The 19,032-nt window shown below is 42.4% G+C and overlaps 1 protein-coding gene across 3 annotated transcripts in view; it reads right to left on the bottom strand.

The window, feature by feature from the left end:
• CACNG3 (calcium voltage-gated channel auxiliary subunit gamma 3) overlaps positions 1-18,929 on the bottom strand; it is a 106,830-nt gene extending 87,901 nt beyond the window's left edge. The window contains exon 1 of one of the 3 annotated variants that reach the window (XM_055100789.2): positions 17,605-18,929. In XM_055100789.2, the coding sequence (XP_054956764.1) occupies positions 17,605-17,815 (211 nt within the window). In that variant the 5' untranslated portion in view covers positions 17,816-18,929. The remainder of the gene's footprint in view (positions 1-17,604) is intronic. The other 2 variants (XM_055100788.2, XM_055100787.2) reach the window with 2 other exon arrangements.
• Between the last annotated feature and the right edge of the window lie 103 nt (positions 18,930-19,032).

The following is a 19,032-nucleotide window of genomic DNA, read 5'->3' as shown; positions in this document are numbered from 1 at the left end:
CAGTATGAAGTCAGGCCCAAGATTTGTCATCATACGCCATAAATCTTGTTCCATGGTAGGGGCTCCATCAACTGCATCACTGGCTTTGCCTCAGTCTTCCCTAAGTCTCCTAAAGATTCTGGGGGACTAACAGAGCAGTGGTAACCATGACCTGAGTGATTCCCTGCTGTTGGTGGAGCAATGCAGATGAGTAGATTCTGTCCAATCTATTTATCCCAGGAAAATGGTAATAACCAACACCAAATTAGTACTTGCATGTGCCAGGCACTGTTCTAAGAGTTGAACAAATATTAAGTACCCATAACAACCCTATGAGTAGGTATAATGACAATCCCCCCTTTTTATAGGTGAGGAAACAGACACAGAGAGGTTAAGTAATGTGTCAGAGTTGCACAGCCATATGTGGCTGATCTGAGATTTGAGCCCAAGCAATCTGGTGGTAGAGGTTGAGTTTTTTTTTTTTTTTTTTTTTTTTTTGAGATGGAGTCTCGCACTGTCGCCCAGGCTGGAGTGCAATGGTGTGATCTCAGCTCACTGCAACCTCCGCCTCCGGCGTTCAAGCGATTCTCTTGCCTCAGCCTTCAGAGTAGCTGGGACTACAGGCATGCACCACCAAGCCTGGCTAATTTTTGTATTTTTAGTACAGAAGAGGTTGCACCATATTGGCCAAGCTGGTGAGGTTGAGTTCTTAACTGCTATACTATACTGAGGAGGCAGGAAAAAAGGAAGAGGAGTTATTTTTCCAGAAAAGTGTTTCCTCCTATACAGGGCTTGTGTTTAAAAAAGCCCAATTTTGCTCTTAAATGATCTGTTAAAAAAACTCCTTGAGTCCATCAGAAATGCCAGGAAAAATGAAAACTGTACCAGAAAGCCCAAGTGTGATGCAAATAAATATATGGCATGATTTTGATAGACTGGTTAAGTATTAGGCAACTCCATTTGGACATTTTTCTTGGAGTGACTCAGAGATTGTGACATTGAAACCACAAAGAGAAAAATGTAATCTCAGAAAATGACTCAGCTTCACAATGAACATTATCTACATAATCAGAATAAGGTTCATCGGTTTTCAAACTTCAGAATCGATCCGTAGCCCAAGCATGGAAGACATTGGTCTAGTTACAGAATAGGATGCAACCAGAGTGAATCTTGATGATGAAAAAGTAAAAATACAGCTACAGGCATGGGTAGATGGAAGTGAGGAATGTGAACTTTCTCATTCTATAAAATGGGAAGCTAAGACAGTCTACGAAAGGTGAGGAAATGAAGATGTACGTTATTTTAAAAAATTAGAAAGCTAATCAATACAGAGGGAGGAGTGAGTTTGCTAAATCCTCACCTATCATGGCAGGAAGTCAACAGATTATAAATCAAGAAATAGAGGGATGAACATATTATGTAGGGATAAGGATGTAACCACCAGAAGGACTGAATAAAAAATGGTTTAAAAAAGCAATAGGACTTAGGGTGGGGAGACAGCAGTATCTCTGACGTGGATGCTTCTCATGAAAAGCCCTTCCATATGATTTAATGTTTAAAATAATGTGCATGAGGAACAGGAAACCATATACTGCATGTTGTCACTGATAAGTAGGAGCTAAATGATGAGAACACATGGACACATAGAGGGGAACAACACACACTGGGGCCTACTGGAGGGTAGAGGGTGGGAGAAGGGAGAAGATCAGGAAAAATAGCTAAAAGGTACTAGGCTTAACACCTGATGATGATGTGTATAACACATCCCCCATGACACAAATTTACCTTCATAACAAACCTGCACAAGTACCCCTGAACTTAAAATTAAATTTTAAAAAAGCAATTATATAATGGGATATTTCAAAGTACTAAATAGGCACCAAAAAGAATAAAGTGGACTTCTCTACTGATGTAGAAAGATCTCCAGGATGCCTTATTAAATGAAAAATAAATGGCAAGTTGAAAAAAATCCAATAAATTCAATTTACGTGACAAAAAATAAAAACAAAATAATGTAAAATAACATGCATGATTAAATGTCTTAATAAATTGTGAGATAATTGTAAGAAGATCTGTAGGACACTTTGTTAACTGAAAAATAAATGGCAAGTTGAAAAAATTGAATAAATTCAACTTACATGACAAAAAATAAAAATAAAATATTATAAAATAATGTGCATGATTAAATGTCTAATAAATTGTAAGATAATTGTTAAAAAGTTGTGGAGTGACTCATGAAGAATTTGAACTGAAAGAAAAAATGTGTGCTCCCTAATCTCTTTGATTTGGTAGAGGAAAAAAAAAGAGAGAGATTTATTGGCTATTTACCAAACCAGAAGTAGCTGTAATTCTGAGGAAAGGAGATGAGTTTATAGTGAGGGTACAAAGGAAACCTTGTCTTGTGTACTTTGTTTTAAACATTTATATTGAGAACATGTTTTTGCATTACTTTCATATTATAAAAAGTGTTTTAATTAACAAAATACAATAGGAAAAATATACCACTTGAAAGAATATAATAACAATAAAATATCCAGGATTTCTTTCCTTTTTTTTAAAGTTAAAGATTAAAAAAAAAAGAGAGAGAGACAATGTATAATCACTCAGTGTGTCTTCATGGATTTCTAGGGGTAGGCTACTTCCATGTTCTCTTTCCCCTCTGCTTAAGGATAAGAAACAAGTATCTCTGAGCTCATTTCTATTCCAGCCCCGAGTACTTGAAGAGGTCAGTTCTCCCCTGTGTATGCTGCACAAGCCTTTTTGTGTGTTTGGCAAATGTGTTTTGAGCACCTACTGTGAACCAGGGGCACCTTGGGGACTCACAAACCCTAAGAGAACACTTCTGTGACACCCCTGCCATGACTATTCTAGGACCGATACTCTCTGCTACATACAGGAGTCCCATGCCCTGCTCACCTGGGTGCACTCTATCAGCGTCTTTCCTACACAGTTGTGAGCTTACCAAAGACAGGAACCATGTCTGCCTTATTTTCTGCTAAATCCTCAGGACCCAACACAGGGTCTAGCACATAGTAGCGGCTCAATAAGTACATCTGGTGCAGGGAACCCAGGCTGTAGGTCCCCCTAAATTCAAATCACTCACTTTGCATCTCTTGTTGGATCTCCAGGCTGAGAAGGGGAAGCTGCACAGGAGGAAATACCAGCCTGAGCCAATGAAAGGTGAGAATCTGTGAGTTGGGAAGGGGCTGCCCAGCAAGAATGATGATTCTAGGAGCTTTGCAAGATTTGGTAAGGACTAGAAACTTCTACATCAACGTCATTTAAAAAAACCTATTTTTCCACAATGAGAAATGAAATACTGAAAAATAATAAGGGACCACGGACTTGTCTTCAGTGAAAGAAGGAAGACAGTGCTGATGAGGTGCTACTTCACTGCACCGAGTCACAGAGAAGGGCGAGGCAAAAGTGTTAAAAGTCTAGAGCTAAAGTACTTGTCTGAGAGAAGCAAGGGAGGTCAAGGGACAGAGTACTCTTCCTGTCAAGCAGCAAATAGTGCAGTAGAGAAGAAGACTCAGCCATGGTGAACTCAAGAGCCATTCTTGGGCTCAAAATCCTTCAGAGGCTTCCAGTTTATTAAGAGTCAAAGTCCTTACAATTCCCTTCAGGGCTCTACATGACCTGGCTTGCACTATCCTAAACTGGTCTGCTTCTCTCCTCCTCACTCCCCCATTTCAGCCACCCTGGCTTTCTTGAACACTCCAGGCACATTCCCCCCTTCAAGCCGTTGCGCTTGCTGATCCATCTGCCTGGAATGCCCATCCCCCAGTGAGCCATTTGGCTTTGCCTCTCACCTCCTTCATATTTTGAGTTAAATATCACCTTCTCAGAGAAGCCTACCTTGACCACACCGTTTACAATTTCATCCCCACCCACCCCAACACACCTTCTCTGCTTTACAGTAATTTGGAAGAAGTCCATTGTGCTATGCTAAGATTATATCTTTCTTAAGCCAATGAGCTGTCACTGCAGCTGAGCCCCAGGGATTCTAACTGGAAAATCATCCTGGGGTGGTCCAGACCTGATTTCCTTGGTCCAGACCTTATTATCTCTTGAAACCCAACCCCTGCCATCTCCCAACTGCTCAGGAGCTAAGCCATCACTCACCAAAGAGTGAAAAAGCAGAAAAGAGCAATTATTATGCTGCGCAGCAGACCTCTGGCTCAGATTAACATCATTGCCTCTTGATTTGATCTTTCTATTTTTCTCCAAACACCCAGAGCATTTTGATTGCCTGCCAGATTCATCTTTGGTGAAAAGTAACATTTTGAAAAATCAGGACTTACTTGGTAATACGTATTTTAGGGCACGTTAAGCTAATAAACAGCTAATTGGTTCTGCTGTCCTGTAATTTGCAAAGGGTCAAAATGACTTGTAAATATACATCTTTATTAACTGCTGTCTGCCAAAACCAATTTCTACAGGTGACAGTAGAATGAGGTCATGGAAGGCACCTCAACAGTTAACCTCAACATGGTTTTTTGGATCAGTTTAATTTAACAGGTAAGTATTATTGTATTCCAGGGCAGCTATGCATGATGTCAAACAGCATATGGTACACAATACAGAGTGGTGGAAATTCCACTTCCTAAATGTGCAGGTGACCAAATGTATATATAGACTCTTAGCCAAAAGGAATAGAAACAGTGTCTGTGGGATTTGTGCACAATATGTCCATACAACATATATTTTCTTTTTTCTTTTCCTGAGTTTGCACCCAGGATATTGAGGGAATTTTTAAACGAGACTGTTAAACTACTCTGGATAATCTTCATGGATAAAATGGAAAAAAAAAATGAACAAATAACGCTGAGATTTTCTTTTGTCTTTCTTTCTCCTTTCTCTTTCTTTCTTTCTTTCTTTCTTCTTTCTCTTTTTTTTTTTTTTTTTGAGATGGAGTCTCTCTCTGTTGCCCAGGCTGGAGTGCAATGGTGCTATCTCAGCTCCCTGAAACCTCCACCTCCCAGGTTTAAGCTATTCTACCACCTCAGCCTCCCGAGTAGCTGGGATTACAGGTGCCCACCACCACACTGGGCTAATTTTTGTATTTTTAGTAGAGACAGGGTTTCACCATGTTGGCCAGGCTGGTCTCGAACTCCTGAAGCGATCCACCCACCTTGACCTCCCAAACTGCTGGGATCACAGGTGTGAGCCACCGCACTTGGCTGAGATTTTCAAGACTGGAGAGCTAGACTCTCTCAAACTACAGGCTGCTGAATTGTAAACAATTGTGGCTGGAATTATAGGAGATATTATTAATAGGGTAATTTGTAAGCACCTAAGAGTAATTGTTAGGGATTAGTATAAGTTCACTAGGAAAAGCTTAAGGTAATTGAATTATCTTTCTTCTGGAAAAAAATTCAAGGTGTATTTATTGAAGATCTGCTGTACAACAGGTTGTGGTTCTAGGCTGGTGGTTCAGGGAGTTGTGGCGGATAGTTTTTTGGGTGGCAATAAGATATTTGATAACATTTCCTACAACCTGCAGGCTAAAAGGTGGATAGATGATGTTGGGTCTTGCCTGCCCAAATCTTAGCCTAGCTGCCCATTCCTGGCCCATTCAAGCCCAAGGCCAGTAAGAACCAGGCCTGCTGGTACATTTGTCTATTCCAAGTCTGATGCCTTTCAAAGACGTTTTTGGCCATCTGAGTGCTGCATGAGAACCTGGCTGCAGATTCTCATCGTCTATGTTACAGAGTCATCCAAGCCCAAAACCTGGAGATGAGGATGAGGGTAGGGTTGACTCGTGCCTGACGCAGAGTTTAAAACCCAAAGAAGTCAAATAAATAACATGCTCAAGTTTACTCCTCAGGAAGTGGAACAGCCATGGACCTGATGCCATCCCCACATTGGCGAACACCCCAACTCCAGCGTAGAAGATGTGAGAATCTCAAATCATTTGTTCACCTGCATCCCATCAGACTCCCTGTTCTTCTCACTTCCAAATCATTAGTGTTACTTTTTTAAAGAAAAATTTACATTTGATCTCCAGAGGTGGTATTTCTTCACAGCCTAGTGCTACGATGTCTCAATTTTATTGGCTTTACCATTTATTTTCCTTGACCTTGCTTTCTGGATTTGGTATCAGAATTGGCAGACACTGGGTGAATTATTTTTCACAATATCTCCAGTGGTTGAATGGTTCAGAGCCTCTGACTGATGCTGAGCTCTCCTTGACACAGGATTGAGCAGGTTGGAGGAGACCCAACCCACCAGCCCAGGTCCTTAAATTAAGGCAGTGTGGTGTGATGATTAGGGTGAGACTGTGGTTTATATCCCAGCCCTGTCACCACCTAGCAGAGTGATCTTGTGCAAGCTACTTTACCTCTCTGAGCCTCTGTCTCCTTGCTGGTAGAGCAGACAACTAGTAGTAGACAGGGCTATGATGAGGCTCAATTTAGCCTGTTTATGCTAAGGTTTTATCCAAGGGCCCAGAATACAGTTAATGAGAAACAGAAGAAGGTACAGTTTAAATCCCAGCCCAGCATTTACTAACTATGTGCAGTTTATAAAATGGAGGTAATAGTAGTATCTATCTCTCAAATAAATCAGGAGGGTTAAATAATAATTGTAAAGTGCATCCTTAGAACACTGCCTGGCATCTAGCGTGTGTCTGTTAAATAAATGAATAAATGCTCAGGGGCTGGCCCAGATATGAGGCCGGGCACGGTGGCTCACGGCTGTAATCCCAGCACTCTGGGAGGCCAAGGTGGGCAGATTATTTGAGGCCAGGAGTTCGAGACCAGCCTGGTCAACATGGAGAAACCCTGTCTCTACTAAAAATACAAAAAATTAGCTTGACATGGTGGCCCACATCTGTAGTCCCAGCTACTTGGGTGGCTGAGGCAGGAGAATCACTTGATCTCGGGAGGCAGAGGTTGCAGTGAGCCAAGATCACATCATTGCACTCCAGCCTGGGCAACAGAGCGAGACTCTGCCTCAAAAACAAACAAACAAATGAATGCACAATCTACCACAATAATCATTGCTAGGCACATATAAGGTGTTTGTTAAGTATTAGCTATTAATTATTTTTTTCTAGGTGGGGCACGGTGGTTTAAACCTGTAATCACAGAACTTTGGGAGGCCACGGTGGGAGAATTGCTTGAGCCCATGAGTTGAAGACCATCCTGGCCTGCATAGCAAGACCCCATCTCTACAAAAAATTTTAAAAATAGCCGGGCATGGTGGCATGTGCCTGTAGTCGCAGCTACTCATGGGACTGTGGTGGGAGGGTCCCTTGAGCCCAGGAGGTCGAGGCCGCAGTGAGCTCTGATTGCACTTCTGAACTTCAGCCTGGGCAATAGAGCAAGACCCTGTCTCAAAACAATTTTAGAAAGTAAAAATTAAGAAATTAAAAATAGGCCGGGTGCGGTGGCTCAAACCTGTAATCCCAGCACTTTGAGAGGCCGAGGCGGGCGGATCACAAGGTCAGGAGATTGAGACCGTCCTGGCTAACACAGTGAAACCCCGTCTTTACTAAAAATATAAAAAATTAGCCAGGTGTGGTGGCGGGCTCCTGTAGTCCCAGTTACTCAGGAGGCTGAGGCAGGAGAATGGTGTGAACCCAGGAGGCAGAGGTTGTACTGAGCCGAGATCGTGCCACCGCACTCCAGCCTGGGCGATAGAGCGAGACTCCATCTCAAAAAAAAAAAAAAAAAGAAATTAAAAATAATTATTTCCCTAGTTCCTTGGCACCTGTTTCTGGGGTTCTCACGGCCCATCCTCTCTCTCTCCAGCTTCCTTGGAAACAGCTCCCAGGATCCATAACACAATTTCACCTGCTGACTGATCCCAGGAAGAAGGGCAGACTCGCCCTGGAAGTGAGCCACCTCATGCAAATCCAGGAGGCAGGCCACAGGTGGGGTTCCTGCCTTGCAGAGAGCTCTCTTAGGCTGGAGGGCTTCTAGTAGTAGACATTGTCATTCATCTGCACCATTTTGGAAAAAGCTTCAGCAGACCCACAAAACGCTAGTCAAATCCTGAATTCTCCTTCTCCTCCTTTATCTCTGCTTTCCCAGAGTCTCACTGGCTCCTCTGTTCTTTTTCCATCAATGTTAGTGCTACTTAGGGTATCGTTTTCCCTCTTTTTCTTCCTTGTGTTTTTCTGGCATTTCTTGTGTACAGTCATACCTTTGATTACCATCTATGTTTGGATGACCCTAAGTGTCACCCTCAGTTTCACTTCTAAGCTCTCTCTTTGTGATTTGTAACATTTTGGAGTATGAGATTCTTTCATAGAAGTGCCCATTCATGTATCTTTCATGAAGTTTCATGAGCATACTGAACCTCATCCATGGAGCTAAATGACACAGTATTCGTACCTAAACTCCCAACACCAGCTGCCTGTGGTGGGTCACCCACCAAGTAACCGTGTCTTACAGAGCCTACTGTCAAACTTATCTATAGTGTTCCTTTCTTTTTATTGTCAGTAGAAACACTGGCTACCAAGGATTTCTTCTTTTGTCAGCCCTAGCAGTTACTGTTCCCTGTGCACCTGGACAAGGGCTACATTTTCCTGGACACCATGAGAGGGGGAAAATCAGACCTATGTGAGAATTCTCTGGGAAAGAAAGAATATCTGATTACATGAACGGTCTGTGATAAAGGCAGATGGTGCAAGAAAAAAGAAAAGCAATTCAAAACTCTTGGGAAAACAAATAATCCTTCTAGAAATAGAGTGTTATTATAGATTCCTACATGTCTCTACAGTGAGCTATAGCAGGGTTTGGCAAACTTTACTTTTTCTGGAAAAGGCAAGATAGTAAATATTTCAGGCTTTGCAGGCCAAGCAGCAAAATTGAGGATATTATATAGAAATATAAATGACAAGAAAGAAAACAAGTTTCTATAAATTTTTTATTGACAACATTTAGGATTATGGATCCTGGAATTTGAATTTTATATCTTTTTTATTTGTCATGAAATATTATTGGATATTACTTAATTTTTCAACCATTTTAAAATGTACAAAATATTTTTAGCTATGGGCTGTCCAGAAGCAGGCAATGGGCTGAATTTGGCCTAGTTGTAGTTTGTCAAACCCTGAGAGATAGCTACACATCATAATATATATATACACCACTGAGTGAGCTAGCTTGCTTTCTTCTTTCTTTCTTTTCTTTCTTTCTTTCTTTCTCTTTCTCTCTCTCCTTCCTTCCTTCTTTCTTCTTTCTTTCTTTCTCTCTCTCTCCTTCCTTCTTCTTTCTTTCTTTTCTTTCTTTTTTCTTTCTTTCCTTTTTCTTTCTTTCCTTCTTTCTTTTCCTTCCTTCTCTTTTTCCTTCCTTCCTTCCTTCTCTTTTTCCTTCCTTCCTCCCTTCCTTCCTTCCTTCTCTCTCTTCTTTTCTTTTTCCTTCTTTCTTTCATACAGTCTCACTCTGTCACCCAGGCTGGAGTGCAGTGGCATGATCTCAACTCATTGCAACTACAATCTCCTGGGCTCTAGTCATCCTCCCACTTCAGCCTCCTGAGTAGCTGGGACTATAAGAGCATGCCAGCACACCTGGCTAACTTTTTTTGTATTTTTTGTAGAGATGGAGGTCTCACTATGTTGCCCATGCTGGTCTCAAACTTTGGGGCTCAAGTGATCCACCTTCCTTGGCCTCTCAAAGTGCTGGGATTACAGATGTGATCCACCATGGCCTGCAGAGTTTTCAACTGTTAAAATTTCTGAGACAAAGCATGGTGACATTATTTATGTTTATTGATGTGTCTCAATTTAGTGGGATATAAACATGCACCAGTTTTAGTTTGGCTTTCAACTGTGTTATATCAAATCCTTCATTTTCTTACTGACAGTTTAGGCAGATTTCATAACTTCCCAGTCACTTTTGGTTGTTAAAACTTCCAGTTTTGTCTAACATTTCAAATTGCATGTTGAATTCAAATCACTATCCCTGCTCCTTCCTCGTTTAGATTCTAGCACCTTCTGTATGTGTGTTCCTGCAGGGAGCAGGAAGAAAGAAAAGGCCAACATGCCACTTCACTTAGCTGGGCGAGGCTGTAAACCTTTCTTGTTTGCTGTCACTGCTTCTCTGGCTAACATCAATTGCCAGGTGCTCTGTGTAGCAGGGATCTGCGTGCTGACTGTCTTGTGGAGTTACATGCATTGGTTATTGGAGGGTCCTATGGTACCTTCCTACTGCAACTTCCTTTCCTGGTGTGGAATCTCTGACTCTGGTCTAGTCTTTTCCATCCTGCCTGGCTCCTTCCACTGAAAACATACAGCCCATGTTGCTGAGACTGTAGTTGACCCATACAGTACCCTGCGAACATTTATTATACACCCTCCTCCCTTTGGATAGAGTCAGTTCTGAACCAAGGTGCATGGTTTGGTGAGCGGAGCGTGGGCTAACTCTCAGCCCCTACTCGACCCCTCGGCCAGGCAGCCTCGTATAGGGCAACATCTTCACAAGCATCGTGCAGCCGGGTTAGAGTTTTCTTGGTTAATGGGCTGCTCTCTCAGGTGAGATATGAACACAAGGGTGGCAGCTCAGCTGCCCACTCCCAGATCCAATCCACACACAGAACTTCACCATTCCAAACAGGCTACCCCACTCCCATGCCTCCTCTTAGCTCTGTTGTTCCCTCCAAGTCCCTTGCTGAGGTGGGCATATGAGCAGCCATGCTGCTTAAGCAAGTGTCCAATCCAGCACTCAATCATTATGAATGATTCTTCTTGGAGCCACAGGTACCTCACTGAGGAACTAAAAGTATTGGGAGGAAGGAGAGAACTTGTATAAGAAAGCTAACTTATTGTTTGTCTTAGCAAATGGATCTTGTGTAGAAATGCATAAATCAAGAACTAATGGTCAACATGTTATTTAGAGGTAAGAAGAAATGAAGGAAACACAAGAATTAAAACAGAAACAGTTGATGGCACTTGCTATGTTTATTTCCCCATTTCACAGGTAAGTAAATTAGCACTCAGAGGGTAGGTAACTTTCAAGGTCTCATAGTCAGTAAATAACAGGATCCACATAAGCCCCCAGGTCCACCTGCTCCCAAAGCCCCTGCTATATCCCATATTCTCTGTGGTCTTTCATCAACTTATTAAAGGCCTATTTGTTCCTACATTGAAAAAGTGTGCTGTGGCAGGGTTATGAGATGGGAGAAAATTGAAACAACCTTGGGGTTTTCTATACTTCTGTTTAACCTCAGAAACATTGTTTTCATTGGATGATGCTTCCATATGTCAAAGAAATGTTAAATTATTAAAAACATAATTCTCCTAAAATACATAGCTCATGTCAAGTTTTGTTCAATTCAGCAGTGAGGAACCAGCAGAATGACAAAACTAGTTCAAAGGAGGATGTTCTATTTTTTTTCAGTGAAAAGGTTTTGAAATAAGATTACTAAATTAATATAAAACTGAATAATATTCAGGAGAGGAGAGAATAAATCCACAACATTTGGGGTTATCTCCTCTAATGAATGAAAATCACATGCACATCTACTGAACAAAAAAATTATGTGCATTTTCTCAGTTTTCTACAAGTAAATATCTAACTTTGTAGCAACCAGGCCTCAATCTGTACTAAAAGCTGAGTCAATCAAAGTTACATTTGCCCTGAGGGTCAGATGATCCCTTGGGTAAGCTTGTTTCACTGTGCTCTATGTGAACATTTAAAGAACACAGTCATGTTTTTGCCTAATTTCTTGTTTTATTTTTTTCTTGACACACACTAGTTATCCATACAAATAACCCACACTGGTCACCCAACCTTGGAATGAAGGTCACTTGCCTTTATTCTAATCCAGAAGATAAAATTCCAGAGATTGAAACAACTGAAAGTATTTTCAAGGCATCTACTTCCTAAGGTAGGTGGAATCCCACAGTCAGGTAGAAGATTGGGTTTGAGGAAGAAAGAAGAGGAGTAAGTTTCTTTCCACCGATGATGATACGACTGGGAATGAGATTTAAAATATGTAACAACCAATGGGACACAAGACCAGACAATCAGAATGAATGGTTTTGTAGGGCCAGAGCAAGGTCACGATGACATCTGTGGGGCCAGGTCTTCACCCTTTACCTAATGGATCTGAGCAGCCCCAGTAAGGGCTAGGGTGGGTGCAGTGGTGGTGGGGAGTTGGTGAAAGACTTGGGCCAGTTGTTGTTTATCAAGACATAGGAAAGTATTTTAACATTTTAACAACCAGTATGGCGCTATGGACACATTCTGTCTGACTATTAGTCATGTTCATACTCTGACCTCTACCACCTGCCCAATCCTGACTCAACCCTCAAACGCAGTCAGGGTCACTCCCTCCCATCCTGCCTTAAGACTCCAGCCCATTTCTCTCTTCCATCTGCCTCTCAGGCTTTAGTGGCAAGGAGGAAGAATACAGAAAAAGGAACTGGGAGAAGGTCAGGAGTAGGGAAGAGAGTAAGAGAACTCCAGCACATTCTGAACCCATGTCTAAGGGAGGGTGCAGCATTAAATCTAGGACTGCAGGTGCGGAAGTGATGACTGGGTACTGTTTCTAAGTTTTAGGGGTAGAGCAGTGCCCCAAAGACAATAATCCCTGTCCTTACAGATTCCACATTCTACTTGGGCAGAGACAGGAGATATGAAAATTATGAGTTAACATGTACAAAAGCACCTAGCACAGAGCTTGGCACATACAGAATAGTTAATAAATGTTATGTCTTTTCCTCACCTCCATCCTCAACCACATCTTTGCAGCTTCCCTGAAGGTTTTCAGACAACATAAATAAAGCTGAAACCCCGTCTGGCTGAAAAAGTCAACCATCTGGAGTTTTGGAAATATGGGAGAACTTCTAATGACTGGCTAATTTTTTTCTCCAGTTTTTCAGCGAGATGTTTGATGTCATCCTGGCCCATCTGTAGCAGAAATATCAGTTATTGAACCTCTTCTCCATAACTTTAAGTTCCTTGTTTTAAAATCCTAAATAAGTGGGCTTTCTTTTCTAAGTATTTTTTAATGAATTGAAAAAGTGATTATTGACTAATAAAGAGTAATTCAGGAATCAAATATAAAAACATCAGAAATTCATATTAAAAGTGCTATTTAGGTAATTTACAAGGCTGAAAACTGGCAGCCCATTTACCAAATTCAGCTACTAGGTAAATTTGGTTTGGCTAATATCATATTCTTAAAAAGTTGAAAGAGTTGCCTGCATTTTAAAAATCAAGATATTTTACATCTGGCTTTTCTTTACTTGGAATATTGGGCCACACTTCGTGTCTATTTCTCCAAGGTAAAAATCAAATCAAGCCAAGTAGTAGTCATCCTTCAGATGAGGCTTGTGTTTTCCAGTTTGCCACAGTCCTCACCACTCCCTTATTGCCCCACACTGAGACCGAGTTTCAGTTACAATACATCTTCTCAAATCTACTGTTACCCGCCTCCAAACCTGCTGAGAATTGAGCTAAGAGGATTGGGAAATGCTTGTTTCATACTTTACATTAGCTGCCTCATCTACACAAACATTTGGATTTGTTACTCTCTAATCTTATCTAAATTTCTCATTTTAGATTTGGGTAAACTAAGGTCCAAAGAGGGAAAATAACATTCACAATTCACATAACTGTTAGTGATGGAAATGGGATGAACACTTAGGGTTCCTCACTACTAGACTGGTGGTCTTTCTGCTATCTAAATACATTGCTTTGATTGTCTCCAGGACTTCATGAGGTTTTCTTAATGAGAGAGTCACATATTGAACACGTTCTCATTCAAATTCACAGGCCACTATTGAAAACACGCAGCAGGTTAGGGCTCTACTTTGTGAATGCCTCCCGTGCTTTCCAGATAATGAGTCAGGTGTTCATGTTGGCTTCCCAGTGTGGGTGTCTCTACACAGGTCAATTGTCTCTCCATGCAAAGCGTGTCCTTTGCTGCCTCTGAGTTTGTGTGTGTCTGGTGTCTCCTGCATCCCTGCTGATGCTGCACAGGCACAGTGAGTGCTCTGAGATCTGAAACTTCTGAATGGAAAAACCCATGTGCCTGGGCATTTTCACAAACTAATGTTTGTACCAGTAGCAGGCTACCCACCAAAGCATGAATTAATGTTTTCTAGCAAATACTCAGAGAGGCAGCACGACTAAGGTTAAGTATTGCCTGCTGAGTTTAGGTGTGTGACCTTGGGCAAGTTATGTAAATTCCCCAGGGCTCAGTTTCCTCATCTGTAAAATGAGGGTAATAATAGTACCTACACAACTGAGCTGCTTTGAAGATGAAAGAGTTAATTTTTCAAAATTCTTAGAACAGCCTGAGCACATAGTAAGTGCTAAATGTAAGGGATATTCTGGTAGGTTAGCTTATTTTTTCCTAGGTATTTTTTAAGGGTTGAAAAAGTGATTATTGACTATTAAAGAGTAATTCAGGAGTCAAATATAAAAATATCAGAAATTTGGATTAAAAATGCCATTTAGGTAATTTACAAGGCTCAAAACTGGCAGCCCATGGGCCAAATTCAGCTACAAGGTAAACTTGGTTTGGCTGATCATGTCACTCAAGGAGGAGAAGGATATAACTTACCTACAGAAATGAAAACTGGAAACATCCTTCTCCTCCTTGAGTGATGGGATCATCCTTAAAACACATAGTCATCCTCAGGCCCAGTGCAAATACCAATACATGTTGGCTTTAACATCATAATTGCTTGGAGCACCTTTAGAAAACTCAGATTTTCCTGGTCTACCTCAGACCCATGGAAGCAGGGAATCTAGTTGTGGAGCCCCTGATAATCTAATTTTTTAAAAGTTCCTCATGAGAATCTGATGACCAGCAAAGTTGGGAAACGATGTAGTTTGCTTATTCTTGAATATTTTTGGTGTTGGAAGACCCATTACCTGCCAAAGCTTCCCATTCCACATTGGATAGTTATTTATATTGAGGTAAAACCTATTTTCCTCTAGCTCCTACTCCTACCTCCTTGAGGCCACACAGAACATCTCAAATCTCTCTTTCATATGACAGCCCTTCAGGTATTTGCAGACAGCTGTCATGTTCTCCTTGGCATTCTCTTCTTTTGGATAAAATAATCACATTGTCTCGTGGCTCTTTAAAAAAGCACAGAAGAACGAACATTTCTAATTTGACCTCTAAGAAAATGGAGCTACGAAAACCCCCAGTTTTCATTTGACACTTAAAGGACCAGAAAATGAGGATTTTGAGGCTCAGGTGTAGGTAAGAAATACTGAATGGGAAAGGACTGTTCATCTTCATTCTAGCAAAGGATGGAAATGCCTGGGATGGATGCTACCAACTGCATGTGACTTCCCATGCAGAAATCAGAGGCTTCTGCAAATTCCCCAAACACTTGATGTGTTTAGTACACATCTTGGCTTCAAATTTCAGCCAGGACCCACCTAGGTGTTAATTACATGGGTGCAGCCATAGCTAATATTTTATTGTGATTCATTGTGATTTGTGCATCTTACTGTATTTAATACTTCAAAAAAGTGAACAACAACAAAAAAAGCCAGGCCAAGTTGTATGGGGACTGCAACACATTTTCTCAATAGAATTCACCTGCCCAAGGTTATGTCTTCAATTCATCCAATTCCTTCTTGATTCAATTTCTCACTTCTCCCACTAAGCCTACAGAATGCCTGGGTGGGGTTTCAATTCCTTGTACAAACTGTGGGTGTAGGACATGATGTTGGAAAAAAGAGAAATCATCAGTTGAGAAATTCTTAGCAAGTGTTCAGAAATTTTAGGTCCTACCTCTGCTCTTATAGATATGTATTTTTTTCATAGATCACAATGAGGAACGTCAAACTTCATTTTTAATTGTGCATTCTCAGGTTTGATTCCCAGAGGCAGAAGAATTGGAAATGGCTAAAGCACTGTATACATATGTGCCATTTTTGGCTTGGAGGAACCTTAGAACTTCTATGCCATCTCTAGAACCATGTAGATATCGCAACATCCACCAAATCAGTTTTACAAAAGATAATTCAATTCCTTATAGCCAATATAAGAAAGGGAAATATGGAATTTCCCTGAGGTAAATGACTTCACCATACCCAATCACAAATGCTCACAAATATCCAACTTTTGTCATTGTTTAGGAAATAATTATTCTAGAATTTCTGTCAGTATATTGAATACAGTATAAGCTTTAGATAATGTTAATTCAAGACCACCTAATCCAAACGTATCATTTCCCAGATGAATAAACTGAGAGTTGGAGAGGGTAAATGTCTTAACCAAGGCCACAGCGATACTTTGCAGCATTACCCAGGTCTTCTGACTTCACATGATCCTTGCTGCATTAAAGGTAGCCCTTTCCTACCTGGGCTTCCCACCAGTTGCAAATTTGTGTTAGAAACAGAATCAATTGTAGTAGCGCTACGGTCAGGAGAGCAGTTGTTCAAAGTGTCAGGACATGGGAAAAAGGCCAGAGAATAATGCAATATTACACTGGCAAGTGATGTCATAGCATGATTTCCCAAGCGATTTACATAAATGCAAGTTCTCAAGAAGCCCTGACAAATGCCAGCCAGTGAAAATGCAGTGTGAAGAACCAATGGCAAGCAGGGGAGGGGACCATACAGGAAACGCAGATTTCCTTGCCCACCACTGTGACAAGCTTCACAGATTTCTCGGAAGCCTAAGAAAACCCTTACTGCCCCTCTAATCCAGTGACTTCCCTCAGGCACATAGGCTCCAAAGAGCTTTGATTTTCTTCCTTATCTTTCTATTTACTCCCAGTGATATCCAAGCATTGCCTACTGGTGCTGAGAGTGACTTCTGGTGTGGTGAAAGCAAGTTTAATAGTGTGATAGGCTACAAAAGGGCTTTATATTTTTAAATTGCTCTTTCTTCTTCATTATAATTTATAACTACTCCCTAATTTTTAGAACTAGAAATGACAAACTGCAATTCTTGGAGAATCAGTCTTTTGTAAATGTCATGGAAATACCTTTTTAGGGGTTTGGGAATGATTTAGGAATGAAGACAGGTGGATACAAAATACCAAGACTTCAGTTTTGTTGTGATCCAAACTAATAAAACATGTATCAATAAGGATTTTTTCTTAAAATGTGTGCATAGGGTGTGGGTGGGAGTAGGGGTTTACATATGTTACCCTGTTACTGATTGGCAGTGGAAGTTCATGACAATATCTAGTTAGAGCAAACTCAGGAGAAACTGATAAGTCTATGTTGAGAAATAATGAAATAGCTCAGAATGTGCCAGACCAGGTCAGGATCTCTCTCTCTCTCTCTCTCTCTCCTCACTTCCTTCCTCTTGTCCCTTCTCCTCCCTTCCCTCCCGCTCCCTTCGAAATCCAATTTAAGCAGGGTTAAAGACCCCATCTCAAGCCAGAGATCCAAGCAGTTGACAATATGCCTAGGGATTTTGGATTTGAAGACTTTTCTAAACTGCAGAAGCTGCCTAGAGTGTGACAAAAATCTCATCTCATGAAGCTTATACTAAAAACAATCAACAAGACCCAACCCCTTTAACCCACATGGCGTCAGTCTTGCTGTTAACAGAGTCTGGGCACCTGCACATTCTCAGCAATAATTTGAACTTCTCTTCTTTCCTTATCACCATTTCCATCTCCTCCAAACACCCACCAGAATATCAGAACTGGATTATTCAGAGCTATTGAGAGGAAATTGTAAATACCTTCTAGGCAGCAGGTCCTCCACAGCCCCGAATGGGTCATTACTTCTTCATTCTTCCTGCTGGTTTCATTATCACTTGTAGATTTAGTCCTGCACACACCTCTGGAATATAACCAGTAGTCCGTGCCCACTGCAATGGTCATTAAACTAAAAGCGGCAAAGGCTCCTACAGTGGTGATCAACATCTGGATACCTCTGTCACACATCCTCATAATTCTTCATGGTACTCTGGACGGCTGGGGGTTGGAGGGGGAGAGTCAGTGCCGGAGGGGAAAATCACTCTGCAGCCGGGTAACCTAGTACAGGCTCTTCCAAAAATTCAGGTCTCCTTTTGTCAGCATCCACAGGGACTTTGGGAAAGCTGGGATTTCCTTTCTGGAGCTCTCTCCAGTTCCCTGGGTCGCCTATGGCCCTGGGAAGGGTGCAGGCTCCGGGGGGTTGGTCCGCATCACTGCTGCCTTCTGAGGGTCCCTGGGTTCCTTTCATTCCTCAGGAGCGTGGTAAAGACGAGGGTCCGTGCAGGGCATGGCTCCGGAGCCTGGAGCTGCCAGCTCGGTTTGAGATGCGCCTGGCTTCTCACAGCCCCGGGAGACTCAAGGCAAAGAAACCCAGAGAGGTCTCTGTGTGAGTGTGTGTGTGTGTGTGTGCGTGCGTGCGTGTGTGTGCGAGCGCGTGTGCTGGGGGTGAGGGCGGATGGCAAAAAATAGCACTGCTGGGAGGCGAGCCGCTGAGAAGAGTGTTCACTGCTTCCACAGCCTCGCAGGAAAGCTCTCCGCCTGCTCCCGACACCCCCGCTCAAACTGGAGAAAAGACAGAGTCCTGGGGCGGGGGCCGGCTGGTTTCCCTGGGGGCGCCAAGGTCCGTGGTGCTGAAGGGACAGCTCCCCGCCTGTTGCCCCGCCTCCGCCGTCTTAACGCCTAGGCTTTAAGGTCCGTGGTGCCGAAGGGACAGCTCCCTCATGCAGCTGCACACCGCCGCCCGGGCTAGAAACCCGGGGTGCTAAAGGGTCTTTCTTCCCTCACCCCGCCCTTCCCCCGTTCCTTCCCGGGTCAGCCAGCCGGCTCGGCTCTGCCCAGTCAAGCCCACTCTCCGCGCAAAGTTTCTGGAGCCGAGGACAGTCAGCGCCCTGGCTCCTGGGCGCTGCAGCACGACCCGGTTCCTCCGCTCTAGGAAGGGTTAAGGAAAGGGGAAGGGGAGCGAAGCCCGTAGCGCACTCTGGCGCTCCCTCAGCACCCACCCAACGCGGCATTCTTCAATCCTCCCTTTCACCCCATGAGCCAGGCAAGTTTGCCTTTTGCTGCGGGCACCACTGGAGCCCATTGGGGAAAAAGAAGACCCGAAAGACCGAGTCTTCTTAAAGGCACCGGCAGCTCTGGAGACGGCTCTATGGCTCGCTTAGGCGGGCAAAAAGTGTTGTCACAATCACATC

This window comes from Pan paniscus, chromosome 18, assembly GCF_029289425.2.
Source record: "Pan paniscus chromosome 18, NHGRI_mPanPan1-v2.0_pri, whole genome shotgun sequence".
Classification (NCBI taxonomy): domain Eukaryota; kingdom Metazoa; phylum Chordata; class Mammalia; order Primates; family Hominidae; genus Pan; species Pan paniscus.
Note: the sequence above shows the minus strand (reverse complement) of the source record. Positions and strands in the feature narration are given on the sequence as shown.